Source organism: Dermacentor albipictus, chromosome 7 (genome assembly GCF_038994185.2).
Source record: "Dermacentor albipictus isolate Rhodes 1998 colony chromosome 7, USDA_Dalb.pri_finalv2, whole genome shotgun sequence".
NCBI classification, from domain to species: domain Eukaryota; kingdom Metazoa; phylum Arthropoda; class Arachnida; order Ixodida; family Ixodidae; genus Dermacentor; species Dermacentor albipictus.
Genome location: NC_091827.1, coordinates 41,897,212 through 41,923,948, shown reverse-complemented (window position 1 = coordinate 41,923,948; position 26,737 = coordinate 41,897,212). Strand labels below are relative to the sequence as shown.

General features: G+C 45.5%; 2 protein-coding genes across 11 annotated transcripts in view; one reads left to right on the top strand and one right to left on the bottom strand.

Moving 5' to 3' along the window:
• LOC135915269 (uncharacterized) overlaps positions 1–26,737 on the top strand; it is a 282,983-nt gene that overhangs the window by 127,607 nt on the left and 128,639 nt on the right. For 6 of the 9 annotated variants that reach the window (XM_065448289.2, XM_065448291.2, XM_070521929.1 and 3 more), the window contains 2 exons: positions 5,571–5,653; positions 26,551–26,592. In XM_065448289.2, coding sequence (XP_065304361.1) covers positions 5,571–5,653; positions 26,551–26,592 — 125 coding nt within the window. The remainder of the gene's footprint in view (positions 1–5,570; positions 5,654–26,550; positions 26,593–26,737) is intronic. The other 3 variants (XM_065448292.2, XM_070521930.1, XM_070521935.1) reach the window with 1 other exon arrangement.
• LOC135915267 (maltase 2-like) overlaps positions 19,210–26,737 on the bottom strand; it is an 81,256-nt gene continuing 73,728 nt past the window's right edge. For both annotated transcript variants that reach the window (XM_065448288.1, XM_070521928.1), the window contains 4 exons: positions 24,467–24,655; positions 23,014–23,382; positions 20,943–21,119; positions 19,210–20,181 (listed from right to left, as the gene is read on the bottom strand). In XM_065448288.1, coding sequence (XP_065304360.1) covers positions 19,714–20,181; positions 20,943–21,119; positions 23,014–23,382; positions 24,467–24,655 — 1,203 coding nt within the window. In that variant the 3' untranslated portion in view covers positions 19,210–19,713. The remainder of the gene's footprint in view (positions 20,182–20,942; positions 21,120–23,013; positions 23,383–24,466; positions 24,656–26,737) is intronic.

The window sequence follows — 26,737 nt, the reverse complement described above, 5'->3', positions numbered from 1 at the left end:
ACAATCCGCAAAGAAACCTTTAAACATTGACGTAATAGTTCTGCGGAACCCCGCAAGGTAAAGAGATGTAATTAATAAAGGTAAAATCGGACATCCACCGGTTCGTAGCAGTTGCTGTAAAGAAAACCCAATACGAGTTCCTCGAAAGAAAAGCCTCATCGTTGAAGAAAAATTCGTCCTGGTCCGGGACTAGGACGAATTTAAACATTATATCTTTACTTGTTGTAAACCGTAAAAGATGTAGACTGCGTGGACAAAGCATCTTTACACATTATGTTAGGCCTATTCACGGATTTACATACGCGAACATATACAAAATACAACTCATGCAATAAACGCGCACGTAATAATTGCGATTTAGCGCACGACCTTCGCGTTGCAATGCTGTACGCCATGCAAGAGTACGCCGGAGATACGCCTATATATATATATATATATATATATATAGGAAATGAATAGCCACCGGTTCGTAGCAGTTGCTGTAAAGAAAACCCAATACGAGTTCCTCGAAAAAAAAGCCTCACCGTTGAAGACAAAGTCGTCCTGGTCCGGGACTAGGACGAATTTAAACATTATATCTTTACTTGTTGTAAACCGGATGCTCGTCTGGTTGACCTCCCTGCTTTTCCTACCCTTGCTCTCTTTCTCCTTGTTTTGACGAATTTCTAAAGCATTTATGAATGTACCGGCGTTGAAACTTTTAAGAACGTTGAAGTACTGTTAGACTATAGGAAAATTACAGAAGATGAATGAACTCTGCCGATTGACAATGCACAAATCTCCCTTGGGGCAGGACTTCACATCAGCTTCTTGAATGAATGTCCACAGTGGCGATACATGTATATGTTGCTTAAGAGAAAGGGGGCAAAAAACAACAACAAATGAGTGGTAGGAAGGTTAACCAGGGAATACACCCAGTTACAGGTAACCTGCACTGGGGGAAAGTGCAAAGGGCAAGAGGGTTTAGGAGAGGGAAAAATGTTTAGATTTCATGGGCCTTGTCGCCAGCGTAATCGAAATGCAAGGGTGAATTATACGTAAATGATTATTTCATTGCCTTTACTTTTGGTATATAGTAACTCAGTATGTGCCACTGGGCTCGATGGTCGATCCTCTGGAATGCTAAACGCAAGCAGCGCGATAGCAGCCGGGTGATAAATGTGAGAAGCTACGAGCGCGGAACCCAGCACATAATTTGGTTGTACCCCGTACCTGCAGATTGGAACGCCGCTATTGGCGAGTGTAAGGACGAGAAAACGCGTGCAATTAGCAAGACCGCTCGTCCCGTCTCGTTTTCGTACCCATTAGGCGCTAGCGTGGTACAAGTGTAGCATGTTTTGTAAAGAAACCCAGTCAGCCACCTTACTAACCTCCAGATTGGGCATGTCATACTATATACGATTATTACATGAAACATGAAGATATAATGCTGGCTCTTCGGTATCGTTAAAGTAGACCAATGTGTTATTATAATGGTGATAAATACATAGCACAAATTCTTTGGTTTTTCTTTACTTTCTTGGATTTAGTCATCCGGCATGTGCCACTGGGGTGTGCCCGTTTTCGGCCAATCCTTCAGAATGGCCGGGTGGGTCACACTGTCGCGCAAGAGATAGATAAAATATGAATGTTGCTTGATACGTGTACCTTTCTATGCACAAAACAGTCATCACGAAATTGCACGCATCGCAGTCACCTGTAAAAGATACAATAGGCCTTTGTATTTGAACATGCCTTCGGATAACACATGCGTTTGATCGGCGCACATGTATCAGCTCCGTCGCCTCATTGTAGCTACCGAAGGTGCCGCTGAAAGATGTAGACAGCGTGGACACAGCATATTTACACATTATGTCAGGCCTATTCACGGATTTACATACACGAACACATACAAAATGCAACTCATGCAATAAAAGCACACATAAGCATTGCGATTTAGCGCGTGACCTTCACGTTGCTATGCTGTACGCCAAGCAAGAGTACACCGGCGCTACGCCTATATGTATATATATATATATATATACATATATATATATATATATATATATATATATATATATATATATATATACAGGAAATGAATAGCCGGAAAAGAGTACGACGGGCAGTCGTCAACAGACAAAGAAAACAAAGCGTCGGACACAAACAGGAAAGGCTTTTGTATGCGCGAGCATGAATCTCATTGTTGACCAAACGTGACCTCAACCGGGCTACTGGTTCTTCCGGGAAGTACGCATAATGAGAACAAAACGCTCCCCAGAGAACCAACAATGGCATGGGCGCAAATCTAAGCGCCCGTCCAGGGTCATTTGAACGGTCGGCACGTACATAGTAATGGGAGTAGCATACGTCCTGGCGGTCAACGTCAGGGACAGCTGCCGCATGCTTACGATGCTGCTGCTTTCGCATCAAGCCCTCCTCTTCTTTCTTCGAATCGATTTCTCTGGACATTGAAGCCAGGGCCTGTGATAGCTCCAAATCGCCCTTGGCATCGAAGGCTTCCGCGTGCATTGTTATAACCCTCTAGATGGTTATTTAGTAGCATGTTTATGATTTTTTCGCTCATGCCGGAGAAACTGAAGGTAATTAAAGACCAACAGCACAGGAGCGTAATACTGCAAGTAAAGCAAGAAATTCGGGCTAGTTAGTTTTCTATTACCGCGTGCAGCCCGCTAGAGGGGGAAAACCAGGGGAAACATACATGGAAGAGTGCTAGCTTCAAGCTTACCCGTAAATATTCAAACTTAGGCCGAGGGGATATAAAGAAAAGAAACCAGCAAGAAAACATTTTATTTTGTTGGCCGCTAAGCAATAATGAAGACGATGCGATTCAGACTATGTCAAACATGTGCGTTCAGTTGATACTCCAGACAAAGCAATTACATGTTCTTTGTTTGGCCGCCATAAGAACGGGATGCTAGCACTTTCTCCTGTTACATGCTATTTCAGGCATCTCTACAATCTGCTTAGTGGCAATATAATCACTTTTATACAGTGCTTTGCACCTCCTCGTTTCGGGTTTGTAACCATTGCAAGTCATAGCGATATCTTTTAAGACGCTGTTAGAGTGTCGATGGACCATTTCTTTTTGTCTGCGATGATTTGATTACAGCGAAGTTTAGAATATACGACGAAGAAATTAAATTGAGCATTATCATAACAACTGAACGTATTTTGGCATCTCTTTTCTAATGAAAGAAGGTTCATATCAATGCGTGACTTTTTATGTACCTCGAGAGATATCGCTCCCTTGGTATGTTGTCAGCAGAAAGCGTAATAATGGCAGCGTCATATAGGTTAGTTCTGACTATGCATGAAATATATCGGCATATTTCTGGAGCTTTGTGTTGGTAATGTTTATGAGCCATGTGTTGACATCACAAGTTGTTACCCGTCGGTTGTCTGCATCTACGCACGCACATATATAGAGCAATAAGCAACGAGAAGCATGTAGTGTAGTGTAGTGTAGCGTAGTCACTTTCTGTATCACAAATGCTTACGCCTTGTGATTACCTTCTATTATTCTGAAAAGTCAGCTTTGACACTGTAGCTGCCCTCTGTTACATTTAGGAAACACTCATAAAAAGTAACGACTACTAAGCAATTGTATGGTGTTTATAGAAGAAATTTACGAGGATTCCATAAGACACCCACATATCAAAAAGTACACCATATTTGCCTCCAATGAAGTTGGAAAAGACATTTGAAACAGCAGTGTACATCTGACATCTGAATATCTATGTTCATAATGGGGCGAATATATGTCTTAGAACGACAGAAAGCTGAGCTAGTTGGTAAGGATTCATTATGCAAAATAAAAGTGAGGCGTGCAGACAGGGCACAAGAGTTGAGAAGTGGACAACACGAACGCCGACTATCAACTGAAGGTAGCACTGAGGCGAAAAATGAAAGAAGGCACAAAACTCATCTGCGCATGCTCACGAATGGTAACACCACGTGTCAATCGGGTACATGTACTGGTCTACGTGAGAGATAACTGTTAAGGCACTTAATCTCTTCCTTATTTAAGTTAATCGAAGGCTGACTCACGCACGCACTTCCACTATTATAGATATGCCATGCCTTATAGATATGGATCGCCTTCTAATCTTTCGCTACATTGCCGAGATTGTAACTGCAAGCCAGAGTCAGATGAATGCGCGATATTGTACAGGCAGATGAATGCGCGATATTGTACAGGCACCAGAATGAAGATACGCGCCTTATGGTAGAGGCATGGCATATCTATAATAGTGGAAGTGCGTGCGTGAGTCAGCCTTCGATTAACTTACATAAGGAAGAGATTAAGTGCCTTAACAGTTATCTCTCACGTAGACCAGCACGTGTACCCGATTGACACGTGGTGTTACTATTGCTGAGCATGCGCAGATGAGTTTTGTGTCTTCTTTCACTTTTCGCCTCAGTGCTACCTTCAGTTGATAGTCGGCGTTCGTGTTGTCCACTTCTCAACTCTTGTTTCCTGTCTGCACGCCTCACTTTTATTTTGCATAATAAACATATGTCCTTTTCTAGACAGTTTACAGATATTCTTATCATGCTTTGTATATGCTACGATGTTGTTATTTCCAAATCACACCTTGACAAGATTACTTACATAATCACTCAACTGAAGGGGAAGAAGTGCAGAAAGGTTACTACGCGATTAAACGTATAGTTGAAGTCAATGAAAGGCAATATCTTCCTCGGCAAGTTGGCGGTTAGAATGGGGTTTATGAACCACATGTTTTATTTTAAGAAGACGCACTTGAGCGACAACTTTTGAGCGACATCCACGAGAGGTCTAATCACCTTTAAACTCTTTTAAATTAGTTATCATTACTATACAAATCATCATCATCATCATAAGTATCATCATAATAATCACATACGAAGTGGCAATACTCGCAACCTCAGGAGTATATAACCTGCAACCCACATCCGGTGGTGCCAGTGACATTTAAATTTAGACTGCTGCGTCTTCGCGATCAACCCCCGAAAGAAGCTCTAAACAAGTTAGAAAGCCGTTGGAAACAAGCATACTGGCTACTCAAAATGGCAGTAACTGCTCAAGGAAGACATTTTGCCTAATACATGTTGTACAAAAAAAACCCAAGGAAACGCATCTGCACCAAGGACTGTTTAAAGTCACCTTACCTAAGCAGTGTGTAGGAGCAACGCAGTGTCTTGACTGCCCATGTCTGCGGCAGCTGCTGCTGCTGTTGTGCGTGTGCGTGTGTGTTTGTGCGTGCATGTGTGTGTGTGTGTGTGTGTGTGTGTGCGCGTGCGTGTGCGTGCGTGCGCGTGTGTGTGGGTGTGTCATGGCATGTCATAGCCATGGCATGTGTCATATAGCCATGGCATGTGCTATATAAAACAACTATCACAGCGGCATCCTCGGGAGAGAGGATGCGCTACGAATTTATTGGGCTCATAACATGTAAGACAACCTCATTCAAAAAGTTGAGGACTGCTTTGGTGTTGAAAAATGGTTCTTTACCGAGAAACTTAGCTGGGTGGAGAGGTATGGAATAACGATATGCAAGAGGAAAATGTTTCTTTCTTTCTTTCAGGTTCGGCTTTGCGACACTGCAAGAGGACGTGGAGGACGGTCGGCCTCTCACCACATCGACCACAGGTTGGCGGTTCATTTCCAGTAAGCAGAAAATTGTGTGTACCAAATGTGTGCCCTATTCTGAGGCGGCAGAATAGGACATTTGTTCACCGTGATTTTGTTGGGGAGGGCCAAAAACCTAGCTGTGGCTTTATAACGTGCAGTGTATTGGTTATTTCTGCGTTCCGCATGCGTTGCCAGTGTTGTCGCAGTTTTTTACGCAAGAAAGGCTTCAGATCTATGACAGGGACAGCAGCTGTAGAAAAGGTGTTTAGTGATGTGAGTGATGTGGCCATTTTATCAGCCACTACATTACCCTCGATACCTCTATGACCACAGACATACAGAAACTGAAGTCCTAGCAGCTTCCACCTGCTTCTCTCTTTTAGGCAACAAAGCTGCGCTGCAGTTGCTACATCGAGTATGTCGCCTTCACAAGAGCAGCATCGTACATTTTATATTATCATCATTATCTAAAGCTGCAGCCACATGTAAATTTTTATGTCCACAACAAGACTAAGGTATCTTCCAGGGACCTCCACTTGCCCTAGTAATGCCCTAGTGGATCTCAATTTATGCCAGCAATTTTACTAAATCCATCGAATCACTTAATCATCTGCCTTCCTCGACGCGATCCGCTACCCATCGCACCTATTGTGTACCTCTATTTGGTTCCCGGTTATCTACCCTACACACTACATGCCTTATTCAGCTCGATGTTTCCTATTTAGTTTGAAGAGAATATTGGCTACCCCCATTTGCCCTCTAACCCACACCACCTTCTTCGCAGTTCTTGAAATCAGGTATAAATTATTTTTGTGCCATCGCTAGTTGCAAGGCCATTAACTTATTCTTAAGGTTGTTTGTTAATATCCGAAGTTTCTGGCCCGTATTTTATTGTGGTTAAAGAGGATGACGGCTTGTACACATGAGGTGCGACGCGGGCCTCAGCAAGCAAGGAAGCCGGCCATAAGAAATCATCATGTTTGTCAGAAACAGAGCAAGAAGCAGAAAGCACGCGCGAACTGGCACCTGCGGCCACGAAGGCTGATAGAACGAGCACAGTGAGGTTCGAGGAACCAGTCCCGCAAGGGATACTCGGGTGTACCACTGGGCAGCCTCGTGACGGATCGTAAGCTATCGTGCCGAGGCTTTGCCCGCATCCGTACATGGCCGGCTCCTGCGACCTAGTTCTCATCGTGCCTGTTACTCAGAGCCACGGCCCGATCGACTTTTCATCAAATCGCTTCTGCCGCTGACCCGGTTGTCCTCCAAGCTGTCTGCGCCGCAGACGTCGTGCTTCTGTCGACGAAGGTGACTGTGTGTGTGTGCACTGAGCAGGGACGTGTGCCACGAAGCCAGGGTGTCGAGCGATAGTGGGAGAGTGACTTGAGCTCTGCGGAACCGCGCGCAGCTAAGACCTCGCACGTTTGAGGATAGCCTGTGTAAGTGAATCTCGTGGGCTTCTGTATGAGTACTTGTGATTATATCTCCGCCTATTCAACCCATCCGATTACCAGCTTCGATTCTTTCGTCACCGCATGACACGTCAGCAAACGTGACATTCTGCGTTATAACTCTACAGTTAATAGTGGAAGAATGCAATAATACTACAATTCTTTTCAAGTAGAGCGGAAAGCTGCGGGTCAGGATTCGGTAACCCCTGCAGTGCGCGTTCCAACCAATTGTTATTCTTCTGGAAAATTTGTACTGAAGATTAGGGTCTCTTGTGAATAGTTGACCTAGATAAGGATACTTTTGCACAGATTCTACAGGCTGCCCAACATTCATGGATTCCTGTAGCCTTGCCAGGCTATTGAACAGTGCCTTCGTCTTCTGCCTGTTACTTTTCAACCTTATTTTTGAATTTTCTTGGCTAGGGTCCTCAACCATATGTTGGAACTCATTCCCAGCATTGCTGAACAGGAAATTGTCACCTGCAAAGTGTAAGCTGTTGAGATAGTTCCCCTTGATCCTTACTTTTAGTGCTTCCCAGTCTAATTCTTTGAGTACTTCTAAGCGTGCAGCGAATGCTATAGAAGTGATTCTGTCTCTATGCCTCATCCTTTTTTTGAACGGTACTTTTTCGCTGTTCTTGAGGAGAATTACGGTAGCTGTAGTGTCATTATTAGATTTTTGCCAAGGTGTTCACTAAGATACCTGCACTCCTTGATTGCGCACTGCCCAAATGACTACTGGCGCCTTTACGGAATGAAATGCATTTTCGTAATCTGCGATAGCCATATAGAGAGGTGTATTGTACTTTGCAGATTTTCAACTACCAGATGATTACATGGATGTGAGGTATTGTAAAACAAACCTTCCCGAAGCGAGCTCACTGTCTTGGTTCTTTGAAGTCAAGTGTCGCCCTCATTCTTTTAGAAATTACCCTGGTGTATATTTTCTGCCTTTCTGAAATGAAGCCCCTTCTGATAGGTTAATCATTCTTTAATTCTTGAATGTCTGCCTTCTATTGCATTAGTATAACGTTGGAATTCTTCCAGCACCCTTCTACACTGAACTGGATGAACCAGATCTGAACCTGAAGTGCAAGAGAGACCAGAGCTCAAGTGCAAGTGACATTTTGCTCCCGCGGTGATATCGGATCTTGAGGAGGTCAATGCATTCACCCTTCCTAAATACTCTGTGCGATACGGGGTTCTAGTATAAATGTTGATTCATACGCATGGTTTTAGGTTAGATAACGGACCAGCTGTAGCTCTCCATGTCGAGATCTTAGTATTAACAGGTGCTGCTGTTACCAGATGGCTTTTCACAGGCTTCAGACAGTACCCCGTTAGAAACGTGGCGTTCGCACGGAGAAATCGCGGGTACCTTTCGAGTGGTTTAGTCCACCTGCTGCAAGCAACAGTTCTTCTCTACTTTGGTTATTGATATCACGCAGAAACAGTGACAGCGCCATCGTACATTTTTATGGAAGCCTACGCGCCGCGTCCGCAACCAAGCCGCCGGCAGGTGCTCGAGTGTCACATAAGGCGGGTGCTTTCTCTCTCGTTTTTCACAACATAGCAGATTATACGAACACCACGCGCGCCCTTCAAAATATTTTGTGACTCACATTGCACAGTTATGTCGTACATTGGGCTCGAGATGGCGTGACATGTTGTACCACGCACCCCGTAACGTAGTTTAAAGCCACAATCATGGTAAATGAAATCGCCTGCTCAGTGTATATGCGCCAACCTGGATGAGACCACTTCTTAGCGAGTCCCAGCAGCGGAAGTGCAGTACAGATTAACTTAAACATTGAGACATTTCATCATAGTCGTTGGGAAGCATTTGAACATTGATTTCAATAGGGCGTGGGGCTTGCAAAATCAATATTTTGTTAATTACGTTGTGCGCAAGTACCGATAGGCATTTGTAATTTTTTCCCGCAGATGTGTGCATTCAACCGCTTCCAACGCAGGCACGTATTTCGGCATATTAGGACGACGGTGCGAGCGGTCGCATGTTGCCCCTGCTCCTGCATTTTTTCTTTTTGTGCCTACCCAATCGCTTTAAGAGCCTGATTTCCTGTCTGGACCTATGTGAGTGTTATCGGCACTTCTTGACAGTTCCTTTAGCAACTCCGACGTCCCTTACGCGAGCCGCAGCCCTTTTTAGGGCTCTCGGCTGACCGTCTCGCTGCTGGGCCTAGCTCCGCCTAGCATGGGCGCAGGAACGGAGCGCGATGGCGCGCACCTGGCGCGAGATCCACGATAACCTCTCGAAACAGCGTCAGCATCCTTCACACCAGCATACCCCACAGTGGCTCATAGGACTCAATCAAGAGCAGAACCGAAGCCCCCGCCGCTGCCGCGCAGCGATTATAAAATCATCCTAAGAGTTCGTGGGGGCCTCAACTGCGCTGGAATCCATGCATGCATCCTCAGACAAGTCATCCTCAAGGCTGCGGGGCTCCCCATCACCGACCGCACCAGTTCTGACCAAATTCGTGTCAACACCATCAACAATACCGTTCTAATCAGCACACCAGACATGGAACGTGCAGATCTCTACCACAACATCCAGAGTCTGCAATTCAATGGTAACCCTTACGAAGTCGCCACACATGTGGCTGATCCCATCGATACCTGCAGAGGATGCATTCACTTGCCCCCAGATTACTCAGAAGATGACATCGCCTCAACCCTCCGCAGATGCAACCCAACATTGATTATTGGGGGAGCACGACGCCTGGGCAATACTGAAACCATCATGGTCATATTCCAAGGCAAAATCATCCCTTTCTACGTCAACTACGACGGCTGTTCACTTCGATGCCGCCCCTTCAGGCAGAAGGTAGAAGCCTGCATCCGATGCCGCGGGATTGGTCATCGCCAGGACGTCTGCACTAGTGCCACCGACACACTCTGCCCCAAGTGTGGAATGAAAGACGCACCCATGGACCATGAATGTGACCCGATATGTGTTGTGTGCAACGGAAACCATCAAACCGGCTCCTCACTGTACAAACAAAGGTTCAAACCACGCCCTACACGTCCCAGGCATAAACAAGACACTTCACCCACCAACCGAACTCCCAGTCTCGACCGCACTCGTGACTCAAGCCGGCGAAGAAGTCGCAGCAAAAGCAAGGACCGCGGGCCTGGCTACGCAACCCAAGACGTCGCCTGGCCTGCTCTATCATCAAGCCCTACTCTCGCCAACTCCTCGCGCAACCCACCCCAGGTAAGCTGGGCTAAGGTAGCCTCTTCCAGCTGCTCCTCAAACCAGACTGCTAATAATGAATCCCTCCTTGAAGAAAATACAATTCTAAAAGCCGAAATTCAAAGACTTAAATTAGAACTCCAATCTCGTCACCCCTCTACTTCAACCTCTGAAGCCCCTCTCTCTAACACGACCCTTTCGACTCATCATCCATCAGCCCTACCTGAAACCTCTTCCCACCGCCCCATGGACACTAGCCCTTCCACTGAACGGGAACCGCTTCACCCTCCCCCGAGCAAACGTAAAACTCCGAGCACTCCGCGATCAGAGGACACCCTGGACGAGACAATCTTAAATTATAACGACAGGCTAACCGCTTTGGAGACTAAATTTCATAATATACTCACTGCAATTGAAAAAATCAATACAGATTACACATCCAGGAATGAAAAGCTCGACAAATTTATTGAATTCGTACAAGCACACATCCAACAAACTACAAGTTGGATAGCTGGAGTCACCGCGAATCACCCTAACATAGTTGCACCTGCTCGATCCGCCTCCCCACTAGCTCCGCTTAACAATGGCCAATAACCCGACCCGCTCCGAGTTTGAAGTGTGGCAGTGGAACTGTAGGGGGTTTCGAAAAAAGAAAGCACACCTCCAGCAGTTTCTAGCCTCCTCTTCTAATCTCCCAGCTGTCATTCCGCTTCAGGAAACTCACGGACTAATCAGCTTTCCAGGTTATAATGTTTATCAGAACAATAAAGTCTCCCGGCCCGATACGGCAATTCTTATGCAAAAGCACCTCACTGCCAATCACTCCCAATTTGACAGCGTCGATATAGAGCACGATTTTCTAGAAATTATTCCTCGCAAAAATGATGCACCTGGCCTTTGCATTCTCAATATCTATAGCCGTCCACAAGACAAACATCACCGCTTTGACTCCCTTTTCGCTTAAGCTATTGCCGCTGCCACCCACCACCCCCTCCTAATCCTTGGAGATTTCAACGCACCCAACCATTTGTGGGGTCACTCCGTTTCTACTCCTAAGGGCAGAGCCCTATGGATCCACATACAAGACCACAGACTCACATTACATAACGACATCGATGCGCCAACCAGGCTAGGCAATAGCGTAGCTAAGGACACCTCCCCCGATCTTACGCTTACACACAGAATCCAACACGTCACATGGCACAACTCACGAGTTAACCTCGGTAGCGACCATTACATCATTACCATCACACTACAATTCAAACACAAACCCTTTGGACCCAAACGCCTCAGCCTTACCAATTGGGACAATTTTCGAGAGGCCCGCCAGATATCAGCTCCCACAAACATGCAAGACATTTCAGAATGGGTTCAGCAACTACACTCAGACGCCCAGACGCACACTACCACTCTGCCCCCCGAAACCGCTCTCGCTACGGTTGATTCCAAGCTTCTACACATGTGGGAAGCCAAAGAGTCTCTTCTCAAACGGTGGAAGAGGCAACGGTTCTACCGAAAACTAAGACTCAGAATTGCCAAATTAGACCTTCAGATCCAGGAGTACGCCACACAACTGGCCTGCCAGCAGTGGGGCCAGGTATGTGAAAGCATACATGACAACCTCGATAACAAGCGCACATGGCAACTCTTGCGACACTTATTAGACCCTACCACATCGCGCACACGCCACAACCATAGCATAAACAAACTGCTACATGCACACAAAAACAATCTCAACGGATTCTTCGATGACTTCCGCCACAAACATCTGCCTCCCGCTCAGAAGTATGACATGCCAAAATATACTGGCGAACCCAACGAGCTACTTAGCGCCGCTATCACGGAAGCAGAGGTTCGCCATGCCCTCGCCACCCTGCGCACAATGTCAGCACCAGGCCCCGACCTTATTAACAATAAAATACTCCGCAATCTAGACGACAACTCTGTCACAGCCATCACGGCGTACTTCAATCACTGCTTTGACACAGGCACCCTACCTAGTTCGTGGAAAGATGCCAGGGTAATTTTTATCCCAAAGCCAAACAAACCACTCAACATTTCTAATCTCAGGCCTATATCACTAACCTCTTGTCTAGGTAAAACACTCGAACACGTCATCCTCAACCGACTTAGTAAATACATGGAGGACAACAATCTTTATCCATCAGAAATGGTAGGTTTTCGAAAATCTCTGTCATGCCAAGATATCATGCTTCGAATGAAGCATGACATCATTACACCTAATAGCAGTCTATATACGCAAGCAATTCTCAGTCTGGACCTCCACGGAGCTTTCAATAACGTTTCACATTCCGCCATCCTCCGAGACCTTAATCTCTTTGGGGTTGGCGGAAAGACATATGACTACATATCTACCTTCCTATCCAACCGTACCGCAACGATACACATAGGCACAGAGCAATCCCTTTCATACGCTTTAGGTAGCTACGGCACGCCCCAAGGCTCAGTGCTGTCCCCTTTTCTTTTTAATCTTTCTATGATGCCGATGGCACAAGCATTGCGGTCTATTCCCGATCTCAAGTTTTCACTCTACGTCGATGACATCACTCTTTGGATGACTGGCGGTTCCGATGGAGAGATTCAAGACACTCTACAGGCCGCAGCAGATGCCGTCGTGGCTCATGCCGGGGCTATGAATCTCACATGCTCCCCTCAAAAATCCGAGCTGCTACTTCTGCCATCCCACCGGGGGTCCGGAAAACACATGTCTAGTATAGAGGTCATCCTAAACCACATCCCCGTAACTAGAGTGGACAGGCTCCGGGTGCTTGGCTTACACATTCAAAGCAACCGGCTCAACACATATACCCTACATACACTCCACACTACAGTCGATCACACCCTGCGCCTTCTAGGGCGAGTCTCCAATAAACATGGCGGACTAAAGGAGGCCGAACTTCTCCGCTTGATTCAGGCCTTCGTTATCAGTAAGATTACATTCGCAACACCATATCTACATTTCCTTAAATCAGAATCAGATAAGATCGACACTCTTTTACGCAAAATATATAAATTCGCTCTGGGAGTCCCCATACGTACCTCCACTGATAGGCTAATGCTTACTGGAACTTTCAACACACTTACTGAACTCACAGAAGCCCACCTCACATCCCAATATAGCAGGCTTTCTAACACCGCAACAGGTCGACACATTCTACAAACCCTTTCTATCACTCCGGCACCCATCATCAAGACTAAATACACCATTCCACATCACATACACGAGAACCTCTGCATCCCCCCACTTCCTAAAAACATGCACCCTGAGCATCACAAACAGCGCAGGAGGCGACGAGCAAAGGCTCTCCAAAAACAATTCGCCACCTCTAAAGACGTGCTCTATGTCGATGCCGCCGAATATGGGAACAGAAATCATTACGCAATATCAGTCATAAACTCTCACGGCCAGGTCGCTGCGGCCGCTTCCATTCCTGGCTCTTCCTCGGAGGAGGCGGAGGAAGCGGCCATAGCCCTGGCCCTCACAATTCCAAATTCATCAGTTATCGTTAGCGACTCCAAAGCAGTCATACATAACTTCGGAGCGGGTAGGGTCTCTAAGCCAGCCCTTTCTCTCCTCTTGGCCCATCCTTTACACCAAACTGTGGCATTAATCTGGACTCCCGCGCATGCGGGCCTTGCCGGAAACGAGGCGGCTCATGCCAGTGCCCGAGGATTTACTGTCCGGGCTCAGGCATCAGATGTGTCGGACCTGGCCACGGAGGAGGCACCGTTTACAGCGCGGGGTCGACTTATTACTTACCACGACATCTGCACCCACTACCGATTAGACCGCTTAACCTTTCCGCCACTCATGGGCAAATCCCCGCGTAGGTGTGAAGTTCTGTGGCGACAGCTGCAGACTCGCACCTTTCCGTCCCCTTACCTCCTCCACCGCATTCACCCCGCCATTTACCTTTCTCCCTCTTGTAAATTCTGTGTCTCTCCCAAAGCAGACTTAAACCACATCATGTGGGGGTGCCCTAAGCACCCCCTTCCCCCTTTCCTCAAGCAGTTAATATCTAGTGAGGAGCAGTGGGAGGCTGCCTTGCGCAGCTCCAGGCCCGATCTTCAGGAGGCCATCCTGGAGTGGGCTGAGAGGATAAAGGAGGCCTACTTCAAGTAGTTCCTCCCCCACCCTCTATTCCATTGACCCCTTCCCTTTAAAGAGGGATAAATAAAGTTTTTCATCATCATCATCATCATCATCGGCATATTAAAAAAAAATGAATCCCGTCTGCGTAACTTTAAGTAAAAAAAAATTACTCCTTTCTTGTTACCCCGTTACGAGCTAATCGCATACACAGTATGTGACGTGCAGCTAAGGCCGCGCACAAAACGGCGCCTCGAAAGCCCTGCAACAGCACTGAGGTCCATCAATCTTGCGCGCCTACTTTGTTTTTTCTGCGCACTGTGCCACACTTCTGCGTGTAAAGCATCGCAAACGCTACTTCCTTCTGGTTCTTTGAACTAAACTTCTTCCAGACTCATGAAAGAAAAATGATTGCCTTGGAAGAAAAAAAACTCACATGGGCTTTCACAATAGTGCGTTTCTGCTTTCCTGTACCAGGGCAATCACTCATCGTAACGACCATGCCCAGCGTGGGAAACATCCGTGCATTCTAAGCAGTATCCTGTCGTGAAACTGGTGAACAAAGTTCTAGAATACAAGAAAAGGTAAAAATTTCACGAAAGCTCATGCAAAAATTGCCGAGGTGCAGCGCCTTAACTTCAGCAGCTACCCTGTCCTTCACGGTTGGATAGCTGATGCTAAGAGGTAAAGAAAGCGTGTATTCCATACGGCATGTCTTCACATCTTTTGGTAGTGTGTGCGAGTTTTCCCAGATCTAGCAGTGCACTCAACTTCTCAGAGACCCAGCAGGATTGACAGTCGTAAACACCAATACAAATTTCATATAATACTATGGTACGCTAAACTGCTTATTACCGAGCAGCGCCGAACTTAGCTATAGAAATAAATCTTCCAGTAAGCCCAAAAGATTGAAGCTTAAAAGGTGGTATGTAGCCAAAAATGCGAAACGATCTTACTAAGCATTTTCAAATAGAAAGCGAAATGAATCACAGATACAAGGTATGAAATGAAAATGATATAGCCGTAGTATAATGCAAGCAGAAAGCTCTTGGCCTAGCCTTTTTCGTGTGTGCCGTCGCCTTTGTCTACCTCACATCCGAACATTGAAATCCTGTATGACGCGGTTTGCGATAAAGTATGTACCTACAATGTCAGAAGAAGTGTGATTTTCGAGCCGCAACAAATTCATTTGTGAGGCTTCCGGTGACTTCACTTATGGCACTAAAGCTGTCCCGGCTTATATATTACGTGCACATATGGGTATTGCTGAAAAGGTACCAGTTTAAATATATTTCTTGAAAGACTCAGAAATATCGAGGATCTCCATACTAGTACATAAAGTGCGGTGGTTTTCCCTTTTGTTTCTTTACTATAGGTGTTAGTACAACCGGCAAAGAGTCTCGAATGTCCTTGTTGTGTTACGCTACATTGTAAAAAGCTAGGGCAATAAGCATTAGCGACATTTTAAACACGATATTTTTGTGCTATTCCCGCGGAAGATGATACACAGCAAGTAGCACCTAATATGGAGCGCCTAATTAAATATTGGCGATATGTGAGCACACACAACATTTAATGTGCATGAAAAAAAAGGAAACGCTGTCTCTATCTGCAAACGCTGCAAAGAAGTTAGGGACTTGCTGTGTGAAGTGGACACAAATCTGTTTGGCTTGCTATGTGCTGCTTTATTTTTTAGTCGTGTTTCTTGCGCAAAGTTATTTTAATATTGCTACAATTCAGTCTCATACATTACTGAGAAGCCAATGAGTACTACCGGGCAGGCGATGCCAAATAGATGAGGTCACGGGAGGAGAAGCCGCGAACTTGAACGTAGCGCTACTGTTGGCTCCTTTTCGCCCTCTTCTAATGACTTCTAGGTTACCAGGCCCCAAATGGATGTATGATTTCTCTGTTTAGTGATGCAGAACTGCATCCCACGCTACCTTCTTTATTTACTTACTCGTTTACCTATCTATCTGTGGTGCGATGTCAAAGGAACAGGTACAGCACGTCACCAGCACCAGAAGGTTTTGTTGCATTGAGAAATTCTTATACTACCTCATCCGCGACAGCACTGGAAATTTGATAACAGGTTAGATAGTCCAATTTGCTGATCTCGACATTCAAAGAAATATTTATGATGTAATATTTGATTTTATTTATATTGTGATAAGTCACAGGAAGAAGCAGATGTAGAATTTCAGGCAGGTGAAGCACTCATACTGTAGTCGTTGTTGGTATGCCCCTGACGCCTGCTTTCTTTTCAGATAAGGGTGCTGTTGTAAACATGCTAAATGTCTTTTGCGACAACAACACACTAAAAGGCGGAAACAAAAATCTAATTTTAAGGTATTTAAGAGTTTTCATCTCCTTTTAGTAAGAGCAAAAAAAATAGGACGAACAATACAAGATCTTACAGTAAATAGAACGTTTATTTATCCCAGTTCATGTCATATTTCAGACAACTCTCCCTTATAAAGAAACAAATTTTACCTTGGAGCATTGTCTTCCGATCTGATGATTTTAAAAGGTGTGTAGGCGGGTTCTAGCTCTACAGTCGCAATGCTTACAATCTTGATTCATGTCATGTGTGACACAGTGGTACGCAACAAGGCTTCCTACTTACCATTTGTTACACTATGTACAATAGGCATGAACTGTCACAGCTGGTTGGGCAAGCACAGGAAACAGTCCATGGAATATTTTTTTTTTGTTCGGCGGCTGCTAAATCATACATGGTATCTATGACAGTGTCCACCCACTTTCTTCATCATAATATGCTGTCGAACTAAGTATTTATAGCTTGAGAAATGACATATCACGCAAGCCAACATGGATATTTTCAGAACTAATTTCGCAAATTTAATGCCTTGGCTATGTGAATGTCGAAAGCCCTAACTTTTGACCACACCGTTGTTTGCAGTTGAAGGCTATTCCGTAATAAAGGATGCTTCGTTTCTTCTAATGGGTGCTTTTCTAACAAAAATAAAGTAAAGAACAAAGTGAGTGAAAATCAATCTAAATAAAACTTTCCCAGATGACACTTCCTATTCAATTCTAATCACTCTTCTGACATTGTTTCAAGCAGTACTATATGTGCATTTCAACATTCACAGAAAAATAGGAGGTAAATAATGAGTGGGCATTCCCAATAAATAGTAAAAATGCGCAAGTGTATTTGCTTGTGCGATGTTCCTCGACAATGAAAAAAGAAACATAGATGTCCTAAGTGTAAATGAATAAAAGCTCTAGCTCAGAATCTTTCGTTCCCACATATCTATTTCCATACACGAGCTAATGAAAGGCTACATGCCATCGAGCCCAAAGGCATGTAACCTAAACTGTCATTTCGAGAGCGAGTTTTCAGAGTTCAGTTATTGTACGTTCTCTCCCATGCTGTTCTTGGGAGACCTCTCTATGCCAAAGTAAATCTGCTTGCTCGCCAGAACTATTGTGCCTCACTCTAAAAGAACGTCCCTAGGCGATCTTTATCTGGCATTGCCACACACAAACAACCCGAGTTGAATTTATTGTATTGACATATTGCGTCGCCTCCTTCGTGTATGAGGCACAAGTCAAATGCGAATTTCGCTCGAAGAGTTCGACTAAATTGTTCGTGAGTTTACCCCTATGTTCACTTTAGCACGCACAGCCTGGGGTATTTGGGACATTTGCCGTAGCCGGCTCTCTGCAGGCATACACTACGATCGCTAAAACACACTTCATATGGGTATCGGTCTTCATCTTGAAAAGCGAGTGCGTTTGTGAGCACTGGTTGTATAAGTCAAGCCTTGTGATGGAGACACTAGAAATGGCAGGGGTGCACAGTTGTAAGCCTGCGCCATGTGCTTTGTGCGCCATTGCAATACCCTCAATTGTGGCAAAAATAATATCCGTGTCCAAGACCATTGACACGGCTAATTACCGCCTACCACGTTTATTCTTAAACAGCATGTATCTCCAATTAGGTCGTCCATACGGGATAACCGAAACCACGCTATAATGGTAGTACCAATGAGCAAGCTTCCTCCTTACTGTAAGCCTATTGTAGCGAAGCTAATGACACAGTAACTCTGTAGCTCTTCTGTACCTCGTGTATTGCACTTTAGACGACTCAGTGTATCTCACCTTTGTTCATTTCAAGTTTTAGTTCATACCTACATTGCCACTTATTCTGGCAGACTGGCATCACCCAAACTCTCGCGATACTAGTTCGGTGATCTTCGTGGTAGACGTGTACAAATCTGTGTTACCGATATAACTTTTCCCGGCTCTGGTATTTTTGATTTCACAAATGCGTCTCCCCATCCAGCATTCTTTTAAGCGTTGATCTTGGTATTCACCAGTATATATAGTCATTTACCATGGACTCTGAAGAACCACATTGCAGTTTGTAAAAGGGACACAGCTCGTAATGTTTTAAGTCTAGCTTTTGACACAAAGTGTTTTCCTTCTAGACGGCAATTGTTCGAGTGACATGAATAATCTTCAGAGGATTTGAAGAGATGCTGCGGTGTTTTTCGGCACCTCAGTACATGCTCTGACGTTGAGTATTTGTAACGGAAGGTCAAGCAGTTTCTTTGAACCGCAATTGTCCATTCCACAGTATTGCTGACAGCAACAGTAACCACTTCGTCACAACAAAATTGTGTCTTCGAAGCACCCTCGTACTAACGTACTCCGCATATTTGCTACAACCATAGTCGCACAGACACTCACGATGGCTGGAACACAAGAGAAAAAAGTTTTCGAAACATTCCGTCCAGTTTTTAAGGAGTATATGGCGATCACCACGTCATATTACCACCAAGCGTCAATTGTGTCCAATGGTTGTCTCGAGGCAATCCGCTGCACGAGCCAATTCTGTTGTAAATGCCGCCAAGCGTGTGCGAGCCATGATTCACGCGAACATGGCCTCACATGCAGTTCTTGACTGAGCAGGTATAATGACAGTTACGCCGGGTCACTACCGCATCAAATACCTGTGTCAACGAACCTTCTTCATACGAACGGACTCTCTCGTCATGACCCCCGAAATGTTCACATGTGATGTTTCACGAAAGAATGGCCCGACCAAAAAAGAACTGCTACGAGTAGTCAGTGCAATCACTGTCTATTCACATCACCACCGACCGCTCCTTTTCTCAAATGGCACTCTCGAAGCACTCCTCAACATGAACGAGAACTAGCGTCGCTGCCGCCCAAAAGTTCACACACGACGACTCGCGCAAGGCTGGTCCGACAACGAACACGTCTGTTTGCAGTGGGTGGAATGACCTTTCACGTTGCGTCACCTCGAAAGTTTCCGTCTCGCTCTTCAACTGGTGATCTCCACGTAGAGCGCCTCACCAGGCTCCAAGTAGAGCTCGCGAAAGTTGACACGGGTCGGGAGGCTGGAGCACGTTCCCGCCACCACGTTGCCTTCGAAGCCGAGGTCAGAGAGGTCACGGGTCACTCCTCTGGGCGCAAAGTTCGCCACCACAGCGTAGCGGGCGCGACGCGGATAGAAACGTTCGATGGCGAACACCTCTCCGCAGCGGCGCACGAGCCTCGTGTTGCACCGTCGGTGTCGAAGCGACGGCACACCCGCCATGTACAGCGTGACCACGGTGCTTCTGAGTTCCGCGGCCCTGGCGAGTGTGTCGATGACTTCGCTGGCATTGTCGACGTTCCTGATGACGTGGTCCGGATGAGCCGGCATCCACGGCCGTGCGGCCGGAGAAGAAAAGTTGGCGTGGGTCGCGTCGCTCCACTGCATCGGTCCCAGCTGGCCCGTCCGGAACGGCTGCAAAACAAACGGAATAACGATGTTTTTTTGTAGGAAACCAATATACGTATTCAGTTATTGCACTTGTAGCGCTCGTACTGTCTAGCGCCTGCGCGAACACGTGCCGAACGCAACAAAAAGGGGCCGCTAGCTGGCGAAGAAGGTGTCAGCTGGCGAAGCGCACTTTTTATTCTATCAACCGTGTAAAATATATATATAGAAGAGAACACCCAGAGATGCGCTTCACTGCCACCAGTATTTGAAGAAGGATGGATAGGTGGACTAGTTAGTAATGCATTATAAGTGGACTAGTTGGTAATGCATTATAATAAAAGCTTAGAGTGCGAAAAACACAAAGGACCTAGAAGAAGAAAGTCAGACCTCGCGCGCTCTGAGCGTGAACTGAGCATCATCCGAGCGCGTGTGGTGTGCGTTTCTTCTTCTACGACCTTTGTGTTTTTAGCGCTGTCAATTTTTGTTATAACCACTATTTAGTCGGGCACCACCATTTGTGACAAAGAACTAACCTTGTTCCTCATTCGCACACAAATAACATTTTCCAGGTAAATTAAGAAAGAATAAAATTACTCGGAGTGCAAAGAAATACACTGTTCGAGCGTGGATGGAAAAGTCACATCTAAATTTAGCTTTCATTTCAATGTAGATATTCTCATTCACACTTGTCAAGGCAACAAATAGAATGCTCGCGAAGCCCTTGCTTGTAGTTTATTCAGTAAAGAATAGTTTCCAACTATAATTTTGAGGTGCTAGTAACTTACACGTCCGGTCGACTGGTCAAGTGAATCTTTCATGCCGATCTCGTCACCGTAGAACAAAGACACCGTTCCCGGCATGCCCCAGAGGGTGAAGAGGGCAGCCAGTGGGTCGACGTCTACGAGTCTCGACGCCAGCCGCGGACTCTCCGAATCACCAAGGTTCCAGCTCAACCAGGGGTCCTACAGAGAGGAACCAAGTACCATGATGTGACTCGATATAGCAGTCCTCTAACTATTTCAGTGCTTACAAAAATGGCGCAGTTAATCTTACAGGTGCTTTTACAGGTGTTTTATGCTTTCCTATATGAAGTTTTTTTCGACAGAGCTACACTGAAAACACCTCCCATATTCGCGCCTTGCTCAAGCTTATTCGAGCAGTCAAAATTGGTGAGGAAGCTTTCGGTGGTTCCACTTCTTTCATTTCCCACACAATTTTGCTTAGAAAGAAATGTTCGCCCTCGTTTCAGATTAGTTTGCGTTATATGCAGACCATAAGTTCTTCCTATCTTTTCGGGAAGGCTAAATTGAAGTCACTACAAAAAATCTCATTTTTATTGTCTGCGGTATTTTTTTAATCGGTTTCTACACAATACCCACAAAAACTGATGCTAGTGAGATGACATTGATGTTAAGTTAGTATTTTGCCTTTTTTACGTATATAAAAGCAAATAAGGATGCATAAATATTTCTTGCTTCGCAGATGCTTCCAAATTCTTACTTTTATTCAATGAGCAAAGCTGACAGACTTTTTTAGTTTTGATAATGCAAGTAGGTCTCACAAGTGTCAACTGAAATTGAAGTATTTTGGCACTCTTAATGACCGCATGTAGTAAAGAGGAGGCAACAAATATCCTGCCTGTTATGACGACAGAACACACACTTGGTGTACTTGGTGTAGACGTTTGCTTTAAGCCAGAAAGGTCCACCCACTATTTCTTCACGAAACAAAGGTACACCACCACTTGGTCTCGCTTCAGCTGCGTGCTACGTACGCGTATCTACTCAGGATCTTAAGGTCGGCTTCTGTTAAACTCCTTCCAAACCTCGTCACAATGTTCACAAGGTTACGTACGTGCACAAGCTTCATGGACCCTTTCATCATACGCTCATCACTCTGCATTAATGCGTGCTGCTCCCAAATGTTGGTGTTCGTACTTATGGCGCTCCTTTACAAAACGTTGTCGAAATGCTGGGATCTGTCACGTTTGCAACTGAGCTGTTTACTGCTAATAAGCAAGACCTCCCTGGTATTTCGGAAGTATGGCAGCGTAATCTTAAGGTTTCATTATCTAACCATAATAAGTGAACAGAGCTGTTGTTCTCGAGGTGACCTCTATTTCATAAATCACTGAGATCATAAAGAAAGCGGGGAATCTTGCGCCATCGCCAGACTACGCTACACATCTCACAAACGCGATCGAAGTTGTTTTCACGGATGAATGCTTGCAAACATGGATGATTATTTAGTCTCACCTGTGATTTTGCGGTGATATCACGTGAAAGAGTTCGCAGTAACGGCATACACAGACCGAAACTACCTTTCACGACAAGCGTACTAACGCCTGTTTCAGCATTATGGAAACCTAGCTCGCAATATCACTTAGAAAACATTCTCAAAAGTCACATTTACTTAGGACCAATTGTACTAAATTCAAGGCATACAGTATCGACCAATTTTTTTTCCCACTCAAGAAAGAAGGCCTCTTCGACAGGCCTTTACTGATACTTTCTTGTACCAGCACACTGTCAAATTACACTGAGAATCGGCAATCTCGTAACATTGCCTAAACATCGGTCGTCCTGCACTGCGTTTCTATCCCTTCGGTATACACACCGCTGCTACACCACGCCTACGATCACCGAGCGTACGCATTACTAAATGTGTACATCTTAACATAGTCCTCTTACACTAATATATCTGCTGCATCCCTTTGCTCTAGAGTCTCCGTGTTTTTGTCAGTGCCGTTTTATGATTTTCGCCAACCTATCAACAACACTACATCAAAACTCGCAAAAAAAAATCAGAAAGTGACACAGTAGAAAGAAAACAAAAACAATTGTCCAAAGAACTAACCGCTGCCATGTTAACAACTCCACCACAGTGTCGTTCACTGCCGCTGTGCACACCAGTGGCGTTCTCGTCGGTAAGTACTGCACCACGAGTGCCGCGGCCATCGAGTCTCATCTGCTGCGTGACGTGCGCGTAACGCGACGCCATGATCTGGGTGACATTGTCCGGCCCACCCTCGAGGGGCACGTGGACATCGAAGAGGTCGAAGAGGGCGGTGATTGGCTGGGTGAAAAGAGAGTCCCTGTCGGCCAGCTCCTGGGCGAGGTTGACGGACGTCATGAGGATTCGGCCACGCTCGTCGGCGTAGTCCTGCTCGTCCAGAAGTCGGCGCCAAGCGAGAAGAACCTCGTAGAGCTCGCGGTCATCCGAAACCTGACCAGACGTGAAAAAAAAGGCAGAAGGACGAAATGAGACGCAGGTTTGAAAATTGTTTCGAAGGCTATTCAACTAGGAGTGGCAGTTAGAAATGTCGGTATTACGCTTCTCATGGGCAATGCCCGCGTTCTCTTCGCAAGGATGCACACGTGACTTCCTTGACAGTAATAAACGTTGCCACTGAAAGCAGATGTAGCCCTCATGAAGACGATACTGCCCTTGACAAACCATTAGGCGTACTCTCGGGCTCCTTTTAATCGCCCACGGCTTAGCATAATCTTGCGGCTATTTATACAAGAAACACAGTGGGAGCTGTGTCACCGCTTATGTAGAGTTCTGCACAAGGAATTCAATAAACGATAAAGAACTAATTATGGCCTTTTACGTGTGAAAACCGCGATCTGATTTTCAGGCACGCCGTGGAGGGGGACACCGGAAATTTGGACCTCCCATGAGTCTTTAACTTTCACAAAAATAAAAGTACGCGGGTTTTCTCGCATTTCGCCCCCATTGAAATGCGGCCGCCGTGGCCGTGATTCGATTCCTAGACCTCGTGCTCAGCAGCCCAAAACCAGCACCCAACGCTGCTAAGAAAAGGCTGTACAGCAATTCTTTTGCGAATTCTACTTCTTAAACGACATCTCGTGCTTCAACCAAATCAATCGCAAGACTGCTATATCCCACCTTCGTACGGAAAGAAAACATAAGCTTTTCATTTTGATTGTTGGAGTGAGTAGTGCTGACTGAAAGCGCTTGCATATTTTGTTCCTCATGTGAACAATTTTCAACGTATTGAGCAACAGGAATATCAATAGGGATTTCTTCATATTGTCCTAAGTGTTCTAACTGACAATTTTGCTCCGATTATTATATTTGAGAAGGTAAACATGAATAATATAAAAGTTAATAAGGCGAAATTCAAGCAAAAATAATCTTTACTTGCTCCAAGCGGTGACAGAAACCAGTACCTTGGCTCGGTTCAGGTACGTGGCTTTCGCAAATAATTCTGTTTAAAATTTTGGCGCAGGTGGGACACTATGTAATGGCCCTGAACTGCAGTTATAGTCGCTGAGCTGTATACCTGCAACCTGTCCAGATGTTTTAGGTTGAATCCGTCTACTCCTTTTTCCAGCCAGACGGACAGTGAGCGCATCACTTGCCGCTGTACTTCTGGGTGAGACCAGTTCAGGTACAGTTGGTTCCCGAATGGCCGCTGGGGGTCGCGCCGATCGTCGTCGTCAGCGTCCTCCCATTCGTCGACGCCATTGTTCTGAGAGAATAGCAAATGTAAACGAGTGGTTGGTGCTGTAAGCAAATCCAATATTTTCTTTTTAGCAAAGGGAAGATATGCAAACGGGAAGGTGCAACAGTGGGAAAGAATGGGTTAGGTTTCAGAAAATTGGCTCCTTACGTTCGCGATTATTGACAATATTGGACGTTAACGAGTACACTGGCTATATCATGGCCTTCCTCCCCAGCATTAACATGCTATTTAGCGCAGTCTGTACGCTCTTTGGTAAACGTCTACAATAGGTCGAACATACGTTATAGGGTTCTAGCAACAAGTAGGGCTTAACAGTTTAACTGTCAATTTGCTAAGTAAGCATAACCATCGCTACCAGACAATTGAAGCACATACGAAGAACCATAGTCATGGCGGTAACTGAGAAGGCGACAGCAGCACAAATTACGTGGGAAAAAGAGTTCAAGGTCACTGCGTATGGGAGGACCTTAGACAACGTAGCTGAGATGGCGGTGTATTGGGTTCTCGTGGCACTTCTCAGATGTAAGTAAGCATAAAGGAATATTTACGCCTGTGAGAAGTACCATTTATTGCCTAATGCTACACCTTTAATGCGATTCCTCGGATGTGATGGGTTTCAGGCTGGACTGCATTTAGCCGACGGATTTACAAAGTTTTGAACGCGCACCATCCTGTATCATGTCGTTGTAGAAAGTGCTTAGTCTGGCGTGTTCCTTTTAAAGGCTGTTGGCGAACTTTAATGGAGTATGCTGCAAAGAAAATTTGTCTGGACATTCTCGTCAAGGCGCATTTATTTCTAGCGCGCAGTGGTTGATTGACCGGTATTTATAGACTGATTGATTTCTTGTTGATTAACCTGTATTGAATTTTTACCGGTCTGCTAGTTTGATTCAGCCGTTCATGGATTTGTCTTCACGCGTCAAAGCAACATGCTCTCCTCGAAAGTTCCCGTTAGTTACGGGCTCGGTAGAATAAGTTGCAATACTTTGCTTTCCTTAGTGTCCCGGATATGCGTTCCCGAATTATCTTGCCTAGCGTTTCCGTAGACATAGGGTCACCATGGCTGATATTTAATGCAACGGCGTGTGCAGAAGTTTGGAAAATACATAAAACATCCACATTTTTGGACGTGAATTACACTTTTGTTTCGGTGAGAAGAGCTGGACCGGTCGCTTGCTGAAACCGCATCTAACGTTACCTTTATGTAACGAAAACGAGTCATAGTGATATTGCCTATATCTCTGCACCACTTATGCGCCCTACTCTGATATCGTCGTGTAGAGGAATGAAGCCATGACTCGACGCTGTATGTACAGTGTGCAGAGATTGGCAAAGCTGATATGAACACAGCTAGACTTATCGTCTCGCCCTTCGTTCCGAATGACGTAGCTCTGCCGTAGGTTTGTAGATCCTAGCATGAGTGGTAGCGTTCGAGAGAGCTCACTGTGCCGCAATTGTCATCAGTTTTTAAACTGATACCTGTGCCCACTGGGAGTTGCAATGTTTACAAGTGTGACATGTTTTGCTAAATTTGAGTGTACTCGGCCACGGCGTGCCCGCGTTCTACGCGAAGAGTTCAGAAATGGCTTGAACCAGAGCTCAGGTAGAGTCCAGGCTCGGGCATCAAGACAGAGGGGTGCCAGTTCACCCCCAATACCTTTCACCACGGAACGCCCACAACGAAGAGGGAATGAGCACGATCTCAGCATTAAACCAGAAGAGCCAGAAGTTAAGCATGCCAGCTATGCAATGTGTGAATAAATGTCACTTGTACCTTTCATAACGGCACTTTTGTGACCTAGTACTTCCCATGTACCCTCATCAGCACGCACAAAACTTTTATGTACCGCACTGCGGTTGCGTCCCCGTTACAGCTTTTCTATTTGTTTTTATCTTTTCAGGTATCACGACAGGATTCAAGGGTATGCTACCGCAAAGGTCCTGTAAGTACATTTAAGATTGGTCTTATAATACTATTACGACGAGTTCATCGCCTTTTTGGAAGCACTGCTTGGCCAGCTTCGCTCATGTAGACTCCATATAAGCTGATCTCCTTAAGCTGCCTTAGAGTATGCAAGCCATACCCGA